Genomic DNA, 18,211 nt, shown 5'->3' with positions numbered 1-18,211 from the left:
GGGAACTTTACTCTGTATCTAACCCCGTGCTGTACCTGTCCTGGGAGTGTTTGATGGGGACAGTGTAGAGGGAGCTTTACTCTGTATCTAGCGCCGTGCTGTACCTGTCCTGGGAGTGTTTGATGGGGACAGTGTAGAGGGAGCTTTACTCTGTATCTAGCCCTGTGCTGTACCTGTCCTGGGAGTGTTTGATGGGGACAGTGTAGAGGGAGCTTTACTTGCATCTAACCACATGCTGTACCTGTCTGGGGAGTGTTTGATGGAGACAGTGTAGAGGCAGCTTTACTCTGTATCTAACCCCGTGCTGTACCTGTCCTGAGACTGTTTGATGGAGACAGTGTAGAGGGACTTTACTCTGTTTCTAAACCTGTGCTGTTCCTGTCCTGGGAGTGTTTGATGGGGACAGTGTAGAGGGAGCTTTACTCTGTATCTACCTCCGTGTTGTTCCTGTCCTGGGAGTGTTTGATGGGGACCGTGTAGAGGGAGCTTTACTCTGAATCTAACTCCGTGTTGTACCTGTCCTGGGAGTGTTTGATGGGGACAGTGTAGAGGGAGCTTTACTCTGTATCTAGCCCTGTGCTGTACCTGTCCTGGGAGTGTTTGATGTGGACAGTGTAGAGGGAGCTTTACTCTGCATCTAACCCCATGCTGTACCTGTCTGGGGAGTGTTTGATGGAGACAGTGTAGAGGCAGCTTTACTCTGTATCTAACCCCGTTACTGTACCTGTCCTGAGAGTGTTTGATGGGGACAGTGTAGAGGCAGCTTTACTCTGTATCTAACCCCGTGCTGTACCTGTCCTGAGACTGTTTGATGGAGACTGTGTAGAAGAAGGTTTACTCTGTATCTAACCCCGTTACTGTACCTGTCCTGAGAGTGTTTGATGGAGACAGTGTAGAGGGAATTTACTCTGTTTCTAACCCTGTGCTGTTCCTGTCCTGGGAGTGTTTGATGGGGACAGTGTAGAGGGAGCTTTACTCTGTATCTACCTCCGTGTTGTACCTGTCCTGGGAGTGTTTGATGGGGACAGTCTGAAGGGAGCTTTACTCTGTATCTAACTCCGTGTTGTACCTGTCCTGGGGGTGTTTGATGGGGACAGTGTGGAGGGAGCTTTACTCTGTATCTAACCCTGTGCTCTACCAGCCCTTGGAGTGTTTAATGGAAACAGTGCAGACGGAGCTTTACTCTGTATTTGACCCTGTGCTGCACCTGTCCTGAGAGTGTTTAATTGGGACAGTGTAGGGGAAGTGTAGGCTGTATCTAATCCCGTGCTGTACTGTCCTTGGAGTATTCGATCGGGATATTGTCGAGGGAACCTTTTTTGGAATCTAGCCGTGTTCTGTGCCTAGGACTGATCGATGGAGACAGTGCAAGGGGTGCTTTACTCAGTATCATACTCTTTGTTATTCAAGTCCTGGGATCGTTTAATGAGCTGCATCTAGAGAGGGATTTTAAACCCTGTGCTGTACCTGTGCTGGGAGTGTTCGATGGGGATAGTGCAGAGGAAGATTTAAGCAGTATCGAACTCCGTGTTGAACCTGTCCTGGGAATGTTTTATGGGGACAGTGTCGAGGAGCTTAAATCTGTATCTAACCCCATGCAGTTTCTGTCCTGGGAGTGTTTGATGGGGACAGTGTAGAGGGAGCTTTCAACTGTATCTAGCTCTGTGCTGTACCTGCCCTAGGAATGTTTGATGGTGACAGTGCAGAGAGAGATTTACTTTGCACCTAACCCAGTATTGTACTTGTCCTGCGAGTGTTTGATGGGTACAGTGTAGAGAGAGCTATTCTGTATTTAATTCCTTGCAGTACCTGTGCAGGGTGTGTTTGACGGGGACAGTGTAAAGGGGCGCTTACTCAGTATTTAACACCGTCCCTGCACCAGTCCTGGGAGTGTTTGATGAACTCAGTGTAGAGGGAGCTTTACTCTGTATCGAGCGCCGTGCTGTACCTGTCCTGGGAGTGTTTGAATGGGACAGTGTAGAGGGAGCTTGACTCTGTATCTAGCGCCGTGCTGTACCTGTCCTGGGAGTGTTTGATGGGGACAGTGTAGAGGGAGCTTTACTCTGTATCTAGCCCTGTGCTGTACCTGTCCTGGGAGTGTTTGATGGGGACAGTGTAGGGGGAGCTTTACTCTGCATCTAACCCCATGCTGTACCTGTCTGGGGAGTGTTTGATGGAGACAGTGTAGAGGCAGCTTTACTCTGTATCTAACCCCGTGCTGTACCTGTCCTGAGACTGTTTGATGGAGACAGTGTAGCGGGACTTTACTCTGTTTCTAAACCTGTGCTGTTCCTGTCCTGGGAGTGTTTGATGGGGACAGTGTAGAGGGAGTTTTACTCTGTATCTAACTCCGTGTTGTACCTGTCCTGGGAGTGTTTGATGGGGACAGTGTAGAGGGAGCTTTACTCTGTATCTAGCCCTGTGCTGTACCTGTCCTGGGAGTGTTTGATGGGGACAGTGTAGAGGGGGCTTTACTCTGCATCTAACCCCGTGCTGCACCTGTCTGTGGAGTGTTTGATGGAGACAGTGTAGAGGCAGCTTTACTCTGTATCTAACCCCGTGCTGTACCTGTCCTGAGAGTGTTTGATGGAGACAGTGTAGAGGCAGCTTTACTCTGTATCTAACCCCGTGCTGTACCTGTCCTGAGAGTGTTTGATGGAAACAGTGTAGAGGGACTTTACTCTGTTTCTAACCCAGTGCTGTTCCTGTCCTGGGAGTGTTTGATGGGGACAGTGCAGACGGAGTTTTACTCTGTGTCTAACCCTGTGCTCTACCAGCACTTGGAGTGTTTGATGGGAACAGTGCAGACGGAGCTTTACTCTGTATTTGACCCTGTGCTGCACCTGTCCTGAGAGTGTTTGATTAGGACAGTGTAGGGGAAGTGTAGGCTGCATCTAATCCCGTGCTGTACTGACCTTGGAGTATTTGATCGGGATATTATAGAGGGAACCTTTTTTGGAATCTAGCCGTGTTCTGTGCTTAGGACTGATCGATGGAGACAGTGCAGGGGGTGCTTTACTCGGTATCATACTCCTTGTTATTCAAGTCCTGGGATCGTTTAATGAGCTGCATCTGGAGAGGGATTTTAAACCCTGTGGTGTACCTGTGCTGGGAGTGTTCGATGGGGATAGTGCAGAGGAAGCTTTAAGCAGTATCGAACTCCGTGTTGAACCTGTCCTGGGAATGTTTTATGGGGACAGTGTCGAGGAGCTTAAATCTGTATCTAACCCCATGCAGTTTCTGTCCTGGGAATGTTTGATGGAGACAGTGTAGAGGAACCGTTATTTTACATCTAATCCGAGCTGCTCTCGCCCAGGGAGTATTTGATGGGGACAGTGTAGAGGAAGCTTTACTCTGTATCTAACCCCGTGCTGTACCTGTGTTGAGGGATTATTACTCTGTCTCTAACCCCGTGCTGTACCTGTCCTGGGAGTGTTTGATGGGGACAGTGTAGAGGGAGCTTTACTCTGTATCTAGCCCTGTGCTGTACCTGTCCTGGGAGTGTTTGATGGGGACAGTGTAGAGGGAACTTTACTCTGTATCTAACCCCGTGCTGTACCTGTCCTGGGAGTGTTTGATGGGGACAGTGTAGAGGGAGCTTTACTCTGTATCTAGCGCCGTGCTGTACCTGTCCTGGGAGTGTTTGATGGGGACAGTGTAGAGGGAGCTTTACTCTGTATCTAGCCCTGTGCTGTACCTGTCCTGGGAGTGTTTGATGGGGACAGTGTAGAGGGAGCTTTACTTGCATCTAACCACATGCTGTACCTGTCTGGGGAGTGTTTGATGGAGACAGTGTAGAGGCAGCTTTACTCTGTATCTAACCCCGTGCTGTACCTGTCCTGAGACTGTTTGATGGAGACAGTGTAGAGGGACTTTACTCTGTTTCTAAACCTGTGCTGTTCCTGTCCTGGGAGTGTTTGATGGGGACAGTGTAGAGGGAGCTTTACTCTGTATCTACCTCCGTGTTGTTCCTGTCCTGGGAGTGTTTGATGGGGACCGTGTAGAGGGAGCTTTACTCTGTATCTAACTCCGTGTTGTACCTGTCCTGGGAGTGTTTGATGGGGACAGTGTAGAGGGAGCTTTACTCTGTATCTAGCCCTGTGCTGTACCTGTCCTGGGAGTGTTTGATGTGGACAGTGTAGAGGGAGCTTTACTCTGCATCTAACCCCATGCTGTACCTGTCTGGGGAGTGTTTGATGGAGACAGTGTAGAGGCAGCTTTACTCTGTATCTAACCCCGTTACTGTACCTGTCCTGAGAGTGTTTGATGGGGACAGTGTAGAGGCAGCTTTACTCTGTATCTAACCCCGTGCTGTACCTGTCCTGAGACTGTTTGATGGAGACAGTGTAGAAGAAGCTTTACTCTGTATCTAACCCCGTTACTGTACCTGTCCTGAGAGTGTTTGATGGAGACAGTGTAGAGGGAATTTACTCTGTTTCTAACCCTGTGCTGTTCCTGTCCTGGGAGTGTTTGATGGGGACAGTGTAGAGGGAGCTTTACTCTGTATCTACCTCCGTGTTGTACCTGTCCTGGGAGTGTTTGATGGGGACAGTCTGAAGGGAGCTTTACTCTGTATCTAACTCCGTGTTGTACCTGTCCTGGGGGTGTTTGATGGGGACAGTGTGGAGGGAGCTTTACTCTGTATCTAACCCTGTGCTCTACCAGCCCTTGGAGTGTTTAATGGAAACAGTGCAGACGGAGCTTTACTCTGTATTTGACCCTGTGCTGCACCTGTCCTGAGAGTGTTTAATTGGGACAGTGTAGGGGAAGTGTAGGCTGTATCTAATCCCGTGCTGTACTGTCCTTGGAGTATTCGATCGGGATATTGTCGAGGGAACCTTTTTTGGAATCTAGCCGTGTTCTGTGCCTAGGACTGATCGATGGAGACAGTGCAAGGGGTGCTTTACTCAGTATCATACTCTTTGTTATTCAAGTCCTGGGATCGTTTAATGAGCTGCATCTAGAGAGGGATTTTAAACCCTGTGCTGTACCTGTGCTGGGAGTGTTCGATGGGGATAGTGCAGAGGAAGCTTTAAGCAGTATCGAACTCCGTGTTGAACCTGTCCTGGGAATGTTTTATGGGGACAGTGTCGAGGAGCTTAAATCTGTATCTAACCCCATGCAGTTTCTGTCCTGGGAGTGTTTGATGGGGACAGTGTAGAGGGAGCTTTCAACTGTATCTAGCTCTGTGCTGTACCTGCCCTAGGAATGTTTGATGGTGACAGTGCAGAGAGAGATTTACTTTGCACCTAACCCAGTATTGTACTTGTCCTGCGAGTGTTTGATGGGTACAGTGTAGAGAGAGCTATTCTGTATTTAATTCCTTGCAGTACCTGTGCAGGGTGTGTTTGACGGGGACAGTGTAAAGGGGCGCTTACTCAGTATTTAACACCGTCCCTGCACCAGTCCTGGGAGTGTTTGATGAACTCAGTGTAGAGGGAGCTTTACTCTGTATCTAAGCCCGTGCTGAACCTGTCCTGGGAGTGTTAGTTGGGCTCCCAGTATACAGGGAGGTTAAATCTGTATCTAACCCTCTGATGTGCTTCGCCTTGGAATGTTTGATGGGGACATTGTAGAGGGCGATTTACTCTGTATGTAACCCCCTGTTGTACCTGGCCTGGGAGTGTTTGATGGCGACAGTGTAGAAGAATCTTTACTCTAAACCTAACCCCGTGCTGAGATTGTTTCATGGGAATAGTGTACAGGGAGCTTTACTCTGTATCTAACCCCTTCTGTATTTGTCCTCAGAGAATTTGATGGGGAGAGAGTAAAGGGAGCTTTTCTCTCCATCTCATAGAATAGAATCATAGAATTTATTGTGCATGAGGCCATTCGGCCCATCAAGTCTGCACTGGCCCTTGGAAAGAGCACCCTAGCTCCACCCTAACCCCATAACCCAGTAACCCCACCCAACCTTTTTGGACACTTAGGGTAATTTAGCATGGCCAATCCACCTAACCTGCGCATCTTTTTGGACTGTGGGAGGAAACCAGGGCACCCGAGGAAACCCACGCAGACACGGGGAGAAACTTCACAAAAGACAGTGACCCAAGCCGGAAATCGAACCTGGGACCCAGCAGCTGTGAAGCAACTGTGCTTATCAATGTGCTACCCCTAACCCTGTGCTGTACCTGTCCTGGTATAATTTGATTAGGCCAGTGGAGAGGGAGCTTGAGTCTGTATCTAACCCCGCGTTGTAGCTGTGCCTGTATTGTTCGATGTGCTCAGCATATAGGGAGCTTCAATCGATATCTAACCCTCTGATGAACTTCTCCGAAGAGATGGGGGCTGTTTAGAGGGAGCTTTACTCTGTATGTAACCCCGTGCTCTATCTGTCATGGAGTGGTTGATGGTCGACAGTGCAAAAGGAGCTTTACTGTGCATCTAACCCCGTGCTGTACCTGTCCTGGGAGTGTTTGATGGGGACAGTGTAGAGGGAGCTTTACTCTGTGTCTAACCCCGTGCTGTACCTGTCCTGGGAGTGTTTGATGGGGACAGTGTAGAGGGAGCTTTACTCTGCATTTAACACTGTGCTGTACCTGTCCTGTGAGCGTTTGATGGGGACAGTGTGGAGGGAACTTTACTGTGCATTTAACGCCATGACGTACCTGTCTAACAGTGTTTGAGGCGGACAGTTTGTTGGAGCTTTACTCTGTATCTAACTCCAGTCCAAAGGTGTGCAGGTTAGGTGGATTGGCCATTCTAAATTTCCTTTAGTGTCCACAAAGGTTAGGTGTGGTAACTAACTGGGTCACGGTGATAGGGTGGAGGTGTGGCTTAAGTAGGGTGCTCCTTCCAAGGGCTGGTGTAGACTCGTTGGGCCGAATGGCCTCATTCTGTAATGTAATTTCAATGATTCTCTCATTCTATACTGTACATGTCTAGAGGTTGTGTGATGGCGACAGTGCAGTAAGAGATTTACTCTGTATCTAACCCCGTGCTGTACCTGTCCTGGGAGTGTTTGATGGGGACAGTGCAGTCAGAGATTTACTCTGTATCTAACCCCGTGCTGTACCTGTCTTGGGAGTAATTGATTGGGACAGTGTAGAGGGAGCTTAACTCTGTATCTAACCCCGTGCTGTACATGTCCTGGGAGTGTTTGATAGGGACAGTGTAGAGGGAGATTTACCCTTGTCTAACCCGTGCTGTCCCTGTCCTGTGATTGTTTGATGGTGACAGTGTAGAGGGAGCTTTACCCTGCCTCTAATGCCATGCTGTACCTGGCCTGGGAATGTTTGATGGGGACAGGGTAGAGGTTTGTTTATTCTTCATCTTTTCTGTGCCATGGCTCCTGTTTGCTATTGATGGTGTTGTTCAAAACACGTCTCATCACATTTTAATCAAATGGGTTTATATCTTGTGAAATCTTCGTTAAAAAGCTAATTGACTTGAGTGCTTTGATACCTCTTAATGGGGCATACATTATTTTAGATCACTGGGCGTTGCTCATCCCATATTCTCTGGCCTGTTTCTTGAGAACCAAGCCAATATCGTTCCCCTTATATGACAGGCAGTCATATCTGGATTAGATCTAGAACCTTATTAGTGTTAATCCTGCTTTCTCTGCAAGTCCACCTACCGATCCCCATGGCATTGGCAGTGGAATTTGTAGTTTTCTGTGCCCACTTTAGCCCTTCCTGAGGCGTGTCCTGATAGAGGTCTACAAGATTATGAGGGGCATTTATAGGTAGATGGACTGGCACTCTTGCCCAGGGTGGAGGTGTCAATCACCAGGGGGCATGGGTATAAGGTCCGTAGGGCAAAGTTTAGAGGAGATGTGCGAGGCATATTTTTTACGCAGAGGGTGGTGAGTGCCTGGAACGCATTGCCAGGGGAAGCAGCAGATACATTAACGGCGTTCAAAGGCATCTTGACAAATACATAGATAGGATGATATAGAGGGATATAGCACAAGGAAGTGCTGAGGGCTTTGGCCACGGTTGGTATCATGACCGGTACAGACTTGGAGGGCCGAAGGGCCTGTTCCTGTGCTGTATTGTTCTTTGTTCTTTGACTTCCTCCTGGTTGTTCAAGGGAGGCCGGCGATTGGTAATACAGCTGCCGTCATACGTAGAAGAAATATTGCAAATATTTGGAGCTAATATTCTTTCTTCACGAACCATTCATCAAACCACAGAGCCAATTTCCTCCAGTCAGATACTTTTTCATCCTAGTGAGTCCCCCGTTAATTATTTTTATCCTGGATTGCTACTTCCCCTTACCCAAGTCTTCCGAAACATTGTGATATTATTTACCTAGCAATTTACCAGTGGGTTTTGGTCAGCTGCCCACTGGTAGAAGGTACTTTGTTCCTCCCTCCCTACTCGACCAAAACTGCTCATCATCCTGAATGTGATCTTAGATTAAACATTTCTCCAACCATTCATCCAACTGGATCATCGTCATCAGATCTGACAGCTGATGGTGAAGCCAGATTTGAATTCAATCTCTGGTCAGAGTCGGGAACGTCACATTGATCGCACCATATTCGTCAGGCAGATTTACTCTCATTTCCAGCTCAAAGGTTTTGGAAGAAAACTTTAGCCACATCCTGTGCAGAGCAGGATAATGTTTATAAGGCAGCCCTTCATCGCAACGGGCTTCAGGTACTGTTTAGACATTGAGACTGGTTGCTAAGGACCATATCTTGATCTCTATCTCCCCTATTGTCACTTTGTCTCAGTACCTACCTCTATCCCTGTTCCTCTCGGAGTCTTTGTCCTCAGTCCTGTCTCCCTCTGCCTCACTCCCAAACTCGTTATCTTCTTGCCTGCTGATTCATTCCAACGGCCTTTCTCCATCTCTGTCTCTATCGTTTTCTCTCACTTTTACTGTGTCTCTCTGAACCTCATTATCTCCCTGTTTTCTGTTCCTGTCTTTCAGTCTTTACGACTAAATCACTTCCATGCCCTGTATCTGGTTTTATCTGTCCCTCTTTGTCGCTATCCCCATCTCCGTTTATAAGTCTGCTTCTGTTCTCTCTCCCTCTCTGTCTGTCTCTGTCTGTCTCTGTTTTTCTCTATGTCACTCTCTCTGCCTCTGTCTTTCTCTCTGAATCTCTCTCCCTCTCATTGTCTCTCTTTCTCTGTCTATGTATCCTCTCCCTCTTTGTCTGTCTCTCTCTGTCTGTTTTTCTCTATGTCACTCTCTCTCTGCCTCTGCCTTTCTCTCTGAATCTCTCTCCCTCTCACTGTCTTTCTCTGTCTCCATCTCTCTCCCTCTCTCTCTGTCTTTCTCTCTGTCTCTCTCCCTCCCGGTCTCTGTCACCCCCGCTCTCGCTCTGTGTGTCTCTCTCTCTGTCGCTCTTTCCCTCTCTCTCTCCCTGTTTCTCTCTCCCTCTTTGTCTGCCTGTCTGTCTCTGTCTTTCTCCCCCTCTCTCTCTCCCTCTGTCTCTCTGTCCTTCTCTCTGTTTCTCTCCCTCCCTGTCTCTGCCCCCACCCACAATCCTCCTCTCTCTGCGTGTCTCTCTATTTCTCTCGCTCTCTCTGCCACGCTCTCCCTCTCTCTCTCGCTATCGCCCTCTCCCTCTCTCTGTACCTCTCCCTGCCTGTCTTTCTCTCACTCTCTCTCTTTCTCACTGTCTTTTTCTCTCCCTCTCTCGCTGTGTACCACGTCTCAATGGGTCACAGTCCCACTCTCCGCGTGTGGGTGCCTGACTCATTCTATGTCTCTCTATTTCTCTCTAACTTTCTTATTTCCCCTCATTGCAGAATTGGGAATAGGAACAGGCGGAGGCCATTCGGCCCATCAGTGTTCTGTTCCTCCATTCCTCCTGATATTCCTCCTGACATTGTCCAACTTGCCAGCCTGTTTCCAATATCCCTCAATCTTTTGTCCCTCTCTCTCCGCCATCCCCATGTCTCCACCTCACTCCAAGTTTGTCTCTTTTGCTTTGCTCTCGCGCTCTGTCTCTGCCTCTCTGTACGCCTCTCTCTCTTTCTCTACGTGTCTGCACTACCCCCCATCCCCCGTCCTTCCCCGCTGTCCAGGATAGATTTGCTAAATCAATGAAGACTTTTTAAATTGTCGTTCACGCCTTAAGCTGCGGTAATGAAAATAGCATTGCCTCTTGACCGGACCTGGGGCGGGGGGGGGGGGGGGGGGGGGGGTCATATCTATTGACCCAGTCTTGTATCTGGAATCTGCAGGCTTCCTGTCAGAGTTACATCCACTTCCACCGCCTGGGTTTATTTTCTGCACGCTCCTTTCCTGGAATTTCCTGCTGGGACGCACAGATAAAGTCAGCTCTCCCAATTCTCCATCCTTCCCTCTTCCAACAAAACCAGTGAGTGGCCACGAGTCACCCCCGTCCCCCCCCCCCCCCCCCCCCCATGGTGGATGGTGTGAATGAGGAGCAGGGGGTGGGGGGGAGAGAGCGGCACCATGTTCTGAGAGCAGGTGGGGGCTCTCTGAGTTGGCAGGGGCCGGGGACATGGACGGCTGGCCCCCCGTCCCGGACGCCAGAGGCTGGGCGGACGAGCGGTGCAAGGCGGAGAATGCGAGGCTCCGAAATGTGGGCGAGACGCTGAGATCCAACCCCGGTCGAATAGGTACGAAATTTAGAAAGTAATTCAGTCACAGGACAGCGAATGGAAGATGTGGGGGTGAGTAGGGGGGGGGGGTGAGTAGGGGGGGTGAGTAGGGGGGGGGGGGGGACAAGGGCTTTGCAGGTGAGAGTTTGACAAGGGGGGCAAAGAGTGAAGGGGGGTCTGAATTGTCCCAATGATTTGAACCTTGGTCCTATTAAGTTTGTGGAAATTGACATCAGGGTTGAGGACTGGGACGTTAACTATTTGGTTGAGTTTGCGTTTTTCTTTCGGTTCTGGACAACAATGAAATGCAAACTCCATTCTCTCCAACTGGCTGGCTAATTACAGCTGTTAAAATATCCACTTCCTGCCTCTGATTTAATTGTGCTTTTTTATTGTTAAGCCAGGGATCAACACAACAGGAGGATTCGACCTCCCGACTTCCTTCAACACAGGATAACACGGTCACTGCTGACTGGAAGGGGGCAGGTACCACAGCCCAGTCACGGGACAGTGTGACCATCGCCTTTACTAACTCTGTCCTCCACTGTACTTTTTTTCCAGAACTGGACCGAGAGTTCTCGCTCCTAACCCCGGGTGGCTCACAGCTGATGTACCAGACACTTGGGACCTCCTTCAACAGACCTGCCAACGAGGGGCAAAACTCCCAAATACCTAAAGGTAGGAGTTGGGGTGTTCTCACCCACATAGGAATTAGGGTCAGCCGGAGTCGAACATTCAGCCCCTCGACCCTGCGCCACCATGGTCCTGACCCCATTCATACAATAGAATCCCTGCAGTGCAGAAGGAGGCCATTCGGCTCATTGGGTCTGCACCAACCCTTCGAAAGATCACCCCACCCAGGCCCACTCCCCCACCCTACTCCTGTAACCCAGTGGCCCCAACCTAACCTTTTGGACACTAAGGGACAATTTTGTACGGTCAATTCACCTAACCTGCCCATCTTTGGACTGTGAGAGGAAACCGGAGCGCCCGGAGGACACCCACGCAGACACAGGGAGAAAGTGCAAACTCCACACAGACAGTGACCCAAGCCACAGGGAATCGAACTTGGGCCCCTGGTGCTGTGATGCAGTAGTGCTAACCACTGTGCCACCGTGATGCCCTTATTGTTGCCTGATTGTCCCTTCAAACTCCAACTTTCCCTGCCCGCTCCCGACCTCCATCCACCTACCAATGAACCTTGCCTGCCTGTTTTGTCGGAAGTCTGTCTGACTCCACTTTGAATGGACTCCAATGACTACTGCCCTCTGCTGGGGTTATCAATAATCACCACTGACCAGGCAAAAGCAATAAGGGGGCTTTAGAGTCTACATAGGAACAGGAGTAGACTATTCAGCCATCAGACCTGCACCGCCATCATGGCTGATTTGTGACCAAACTCCATATTAAGAAGGGTAGCAAGGATAATCCAGGGAACTACAGGCCGGTGAGCCTTACGTCAGTGGTAGGGAAACTACTGGAGAGAATTATTCGAGACAGAATCTACTCCCATTTGGAAGCAAATGGACGTATTAGTGGGGGCAGCATGATTTTGTGAAGGGGAGGTCGTGTCTCACTAACTTGATAGAGGTTTTCGAAGAGGTCACAAAGATGATTGATGCAGGTAGGGCAGTGAATGTTGTCTATATGGACTTCATATTGGCCTTTGACAAGGTCCCTCATGGTAGACCTGTACAAAAGGTGAAGTCACACGGGATCAGGGGTGAGCTGGCAAGGTGGATACAGAACTGGCTAGGTCATAGAAGGCAGAGAGTAGCAATGGAAGGGTGCTTTTCTAATTGGAGGGCTGTGACTAGTGGTGTTCCTCAGGGATCAGTGCTGGGACCTTTGCTGTTCGTAGTATATATAAATGATTTGGAGGAAAATGTAACTGGTCTGATTCATAAGTTTGCAGACAACACAACGGTTGGTGGAATTGCGGATAGCGATGAGGACTGTCAGAGGATACAGCAGGATTTAGATTGTTTGGAGACTTGGGCAGAGAGATGGCAGATGGAGTTTAATCCGGACAAATGTGAGGTAATGCATTTTGGAAGGTCTAATGCAGGTAGGGAATATACAGTGAATGGTAGAACCCTCAAGAGTATTGAAAGTCAGACAGATCTAGGTGTACAGGTCCACGGGTCACTGAAAGGGGCAACACAGGTGGAGAAGGTAGTCAAGAAGACATACGGCATGCTTGCCTTCATTGGCCGGGGCATTGAGTATAAGAATTGGCAAGTCATGTTGCAGCTGTATAGAACCTTAGTTAGGCCACACTTGGAGTATAGTGTTCAATTCTGGTTGCCACACTACCAGAAGGATGTGGAGGCTTTAGAGAAGGTGCAGAAGAGATTTACCAGGATGTTGCCTGGTATGGAGGGCATTGGCTATGAGGAGCGGTTGAATAAACTCGGTTTGTTCTCACTGGAACGACGGAGGTTGAGGGGCGACCTGATAGAGGTCTACAAAATTATGAGGGGCATAGACAGAGTGGATAGTCAGAGGCTTTTCCCCAGGATAGAGGGGTCAATTACTAGGGGGCATAGGTTTAAGGTGCGAGGGGCAAGGTTTAGAGGAGATATACGAGGCAAGTTTTTTACGCAGAGGCTAAGGGGTGCCTGGAACTTGCTGCTGGAGGAGGTGGTGGAAGCAGGGACGATTGTGACATTTAAGGGGCATCTTGACAAATACATGAATAGGATGGGAATAGAGGGATACGGACCCAGGAAGTGTAGAAGATTGTAGTTTAGTCAGGCAGCATGGTCGGCACTGGCTTGGAGGGCCGAAGGGCCTGTTCCTGTGCTGTACTTTTCTTTGTTCTTTGTTCTATATGTTTGGCCACATCCCTTAATATCTTTGCTTAAGAAAATTGTATCTCAGATTTAAAATTAATAACTGATCCAGCTTTAACTGCTGTTTCTGGGAGAGAGTTCAAAATCTCTCCCACCCTTTGAATGAACGGGTTCTTCCAAATATCTCTCCTGAATGGTCCAGCCCTAATTTTTAGACTATGCCCTCTCGTTTTAGAAACTCCAACAAATGGAAATAGTTTATCTTTATCTAACCTCTTTTTCCCTGTTAATATCTTAAATACTTTGATCAGATCATCCCTTAACCTCCTAAATTCTAGCAAATTCTAGTGTAGTCTCTCCTCATAACCTAACCCCTGTAGTCCAGGTATAATTTTTGTAAACCTACATTGCACCCCTCCAAGGTCAAAATATCCTTCCTAAGGTGTGGTGCCCAGAACTGCTCAGAGTGACTCCATGTGGGGTCTAACCAGGGTTTTGTAAAGCTACACCATAACCCCTGTTTCTTTATATTCCAATCCGCTAAATATAAAGTCTGCATTCCATTAGTCTTTTTGATTATTATCTGCTCTTGTTCCTGGCAGTTTAAAGATCTGCGCTTCTTGAATCCCCAGGTCTCTTTGAATATTCACTGAAATCAGCTTCATACCACCTGGAAAGTATCCTGATCTCTCCTTGTTTGGTCCAAACCAGATAACCTCACACTTGCTTACATTGTCTTTATACTACAATCCTCTCGAACCAATCCTCTGCCCTGAGCTGAAATGGGCCGAATGGACTTCGTCATCTCATTACATTACTCAGTTCAGAATGTAGTCTTTCTGTCCCTCCTGAATGTACTGTTATTTGGTGAGCTATCCCATTGCTCTCACTCTTCGCCAACTGTAACCCGTGATTCATTTTTCTTGATCAAGTATTTCTCCAATTGCCCCTTTTGAAAGTTCCGAATGAATCTGCTTCCTCCGCCCTTTCAGGCAGAACCTTCCAGATCACAACAACTCGCTGTGTGAAATAAATAAACATTCTCCTCATCTTCCCCCGCCCCCATAGCCCTTTCCCCGGTTCTCGGCTGTGTGCTCCTCTGGCTACCGAGCCTCCTGCCGCTTGGGAAACACTTTCTCCGCCTTGACTACGGAAACCTCACAGTGCAAACGCCCCAATTGGGACATGGTTTTCTCCAAAGCAGGATTGTGCATTCCCTGTCTGCTGTGAGCCAGGGGCTGATTGTATCGCCCCTGTCGGCCGTGTTAGGTAACTGCTGCCCAGTCCCTGTCACAGGGTGAGCGACATGAGCGCAGTAAAGAGCGGCCTGGGGGTTGACAGAAGCTGGATCTCCAATCCTGCAGCTGTCTGAATCACCCAAATCCTTCCAGACACACAGCCAAGGGGGCCCTGTGATCCACGCCTGTGTTTGCCCACATGAACAGCCATTTCTTCCAAAATAACCACCAAGCTTTCTTTCCAAACACTTTATCGAATTTGTTTCCAGGACAGTTACAAACAGGTTACATGGCAACCGTCCTTTATCGTTCTGTTTCTCGGTCCCGCTATTAAAATATTCTTTGTCGCGGTTTTTAACGAATAACAGCTGCATGGTCAATGGAGGGATATGGAACTGATGGGGCACATTCCGGATCAGGCCTCAATGTGGAGTTAGTTATCACATTAATCAAACCGTCAACCTACCCCCCCCCCCCACCCCACACACACATCCCCCCTCCTACACACGCCCTCCCCCCATCTCACCCCACCCCCTCACCCTCCCCGTCCCACTCCCAACCTCCCACACACACACACACCTCCCCTCCCATACACCCCTCCCATCCCACACACACACCCTCTCCCTCCAACAACACACACCGCCGCCCACACACAAACCTTCACCTCCCACCCCCCCACACACCCCTCCCCCTCTCACAACACACACACCCTACCCCACCCCCCACCCTCGCCCTCCCACAACATCCTCCACCCCCCACACACACTCCCACTCTCATCCCGCACACACCCCTCCCCTCCCTTCCCACATACCCCCTCCCACCCAACCCCTCCCCCCCCCCCCACACACTCACACATCACCTCCCCCTCCCACAAACACCCCCTACCATACACAACCCCTCCCCAACCCCCCCCCCCAAATATCCCTTCCCACTCCGGTACACACCCTTCCCCTCCCACACATCCCTCTCCCATACACACCCTCCCACACACACACCCTTCCTTGCACATACACCCCACCCCCACAAACACAGTGTCCCACACACACACTCTCCTCCCACACACACTCTCCTCCCAGACACACCCTATCCCACCACTCACACACCCTGACCCCCCAACCCACATCCCACCCACACACATCCCATTCCCCTCCCATACACACCTCTCCTCCTCCTACACATACACATTCGCACACACATACCCCCTCCCACACACATCCCCATCCCCTCAAAGACACACACCCTCCCCCACACATCCCCATCCCCTCACAGACACACTCCCTCCCCCACACATCCCCATCCCCTAGAGACACCCACCCACCCACACACATCCCATTCCCCTCCCATACACACCTCTCCTCCTCCTACACATACACATTCGCACACACATACCCCCTCCCACACACATCCCCATCCCCTCAAAGACACACACCCTCCCCCACACATCCCCATCCCCTCACAGACACACTCCCTCCCCCACACATCCCCATCCCCTAGAGACACCCACCCACCCACACACATCCCATTCCCCTCCCATACGCACCTCTCCTCCACCTACACATACAAATTCCCACACATACCCTCCCCCACACATCCCCATCCCCTCAAAGACACACACCCTCACCCACACATCCCCATCCCCTCACAGACACACTCCCTCCCCCACACATCCCCATCCCCTAGAGACACACACCCACCCACACACATCCCCTTCCCCTCACAGACACACACCCTCCGCCTCACATCCCCTTCCCCTCACAGACGCACACCATCCCCCACACATCCCCACCCCCTCACAGACACCCCCTCTCCCACACACATCCCCTTCCCCTCACAGACACACACCCTCCCCCATACACCCCTTCCCCTTGCAGACACACACCCTCCCCCATACACCCCCTTCCCCTTGCAGACACACACCCTCCCCCACACATCCCCATCCCCTAGAGACACATCCCCTCCCATCCACATCCCCTTCCCCTCACAGACACACACCCTCCCACACACATCCCCATCCACTCAGAGACACATCCCCTCCCATCCACATCCCCGTCCCCTCACAGACACACACTCTCCCACACACATCCTCTTCCCCTCACAGACACACACCCTCCCACACACATCCCCATCCACTGACAGAGAGACACCCTCCCACACATATCCCACTCACACACCCGTCTCTCTCCTTCCCATACACATACCTGCCCCCTCACACACACACACACACTCCCACACACGTCCCCTTTCCCTCACAGACACACACCCTCACCCACATATCCCCTTTCCCTCACAGACACACACCCTCCCACACACATCCCCATCCACTCACAGAGAGACACCCTCCCACATATATCCCACTCACACACCCATCTCACTCTTTCCCATACACATCCCTCCCCCTCACACACACACATCCCCTCCCACACACATCCTCTTCCCCTCACAGACAGAAATCTTCCCACTCAAATCCCCTCCCCCTCACACACAACCCCTCCCCCACACATCCCCATCTCCTCACAGACACACACCCTCCCACACACATCCCCTTCCCCTCACAGACACATTCCCTCCGACACATATCCCCTCCCCCTCACACACACACACCCTGCCACACACATCTCCTTACCCCTCACACACACACTCCCACTCACCTCTCCATCCCCTCACAGACACACACCCTCCCACACACATCCCCTTCACCTCACAGATACACACCCTCCCACACACACACCCTTCCCCTCACAGACACACACCCTCCCACACACGTGCCCTTCACCCCACATACACACACACCCTTCCACACACATCCCCTTCCCCTCACAGACACATTCCCTCACATCCCCTTTCCCTCACAGACACACACCCTCCCACACATATCCCTTTCCCTCACAGACACACACAATCTCACACACATCCCCTCCCACACATATCCCCTTCCCCCTCACAGACAGAAATCCTCCCACACAAATCCCCTCCCCCTCACACACACACCCTCCCCCACAGATCCCCATCCCCTCACAGACACACACCCTCCCACACATATCCCCATCCCCTCACAGACACACACCCTCATACACACATCCCTTCCCCTCACAGACACACTCCCTCCGACACACATCCCCTCCCCCTCACACACACACACCCTCCCACACACATCTCCTTACCCCTCACACACACACACAGCCTCCCACTCACCTCTCCATCCCCTCACAGACACACACCGTCCCACACACATCCCCTTCCCCTCACAGACACACCCCCTCCCACACACACCCCCTTCCCCTCACAGACACACACCTTCTCACACACACACCCTTCCCCTGACATACACACACACTCTCCCACACATATCCCCTTCCCCTCGCAGACACACATTCTCCCACACACACACCCTTCCCCTCACAGACACACACACCCTTCCACACACATCCCCTTCCCCTCACAGACACACTCCCTCCCACACACATCCCCTTCCCCTCACAGACACACACCCTCCCACACACACACCCTTCCCCTCACATACACACACCCTCCCACACACATCCCCATCCCCTCACAGCCACACACACCCTTCCACACACATCCCCTCCCCCTCACATACACACACACCCTCCCACACACATGCCCTTCCCCTCACAGACACACACAC

General features: G+C 50.7%; 1 protein-coding gene across 3 annotated transcripts in view; it reads left to right on the top strand.

The window, feature by feature from the left end:
- LOC140386466 (protein c-ets-1-B-like) overlaps positions 1-18,211 on the top strand; it is a 50,734-nt gene that overhangs the window by 14,732 nt on the left and 17,791 nt on the right. For 2 of the 3 annotated variants that reach the window (XM_072468836.1, XM_072468837.1), the window contains exon 3: positions 11,094-11,210. In XM_072468836.1, coding sequence (XP_072324937.1) covers positions 11,094-11,210 — 117 coding nt within the window. Of the gene's footprint in view, positions 1-10,333; positions 10,551-11,093; positions 11,211-18,211 lie in introns of those variants that run through there. The other variant, XM_072468835.1, reaches the window with a different exon arrangement.

Source organism: Scyliorhinus torazame, chromosome 12 (genome assembly GCF_047496885.1).
Source record: "Scyliorhinus torazame isolate Kashiwa2021f chromosome 12, sScyTor2.1, whole genome shotgun sequence".
Taxonomy (NCBI): Eukaryota; Metazoa; Chordata; class Chondrichthyes; order Carcharhiniformes; family Scyliorhinidae; genus Scyliorhinus; species Scyliorhinus torazame.
Note: the sequence above shows the minus strand (reverse complement) of the source record. Positions and strands in the feature narration are given on the sequence as shown.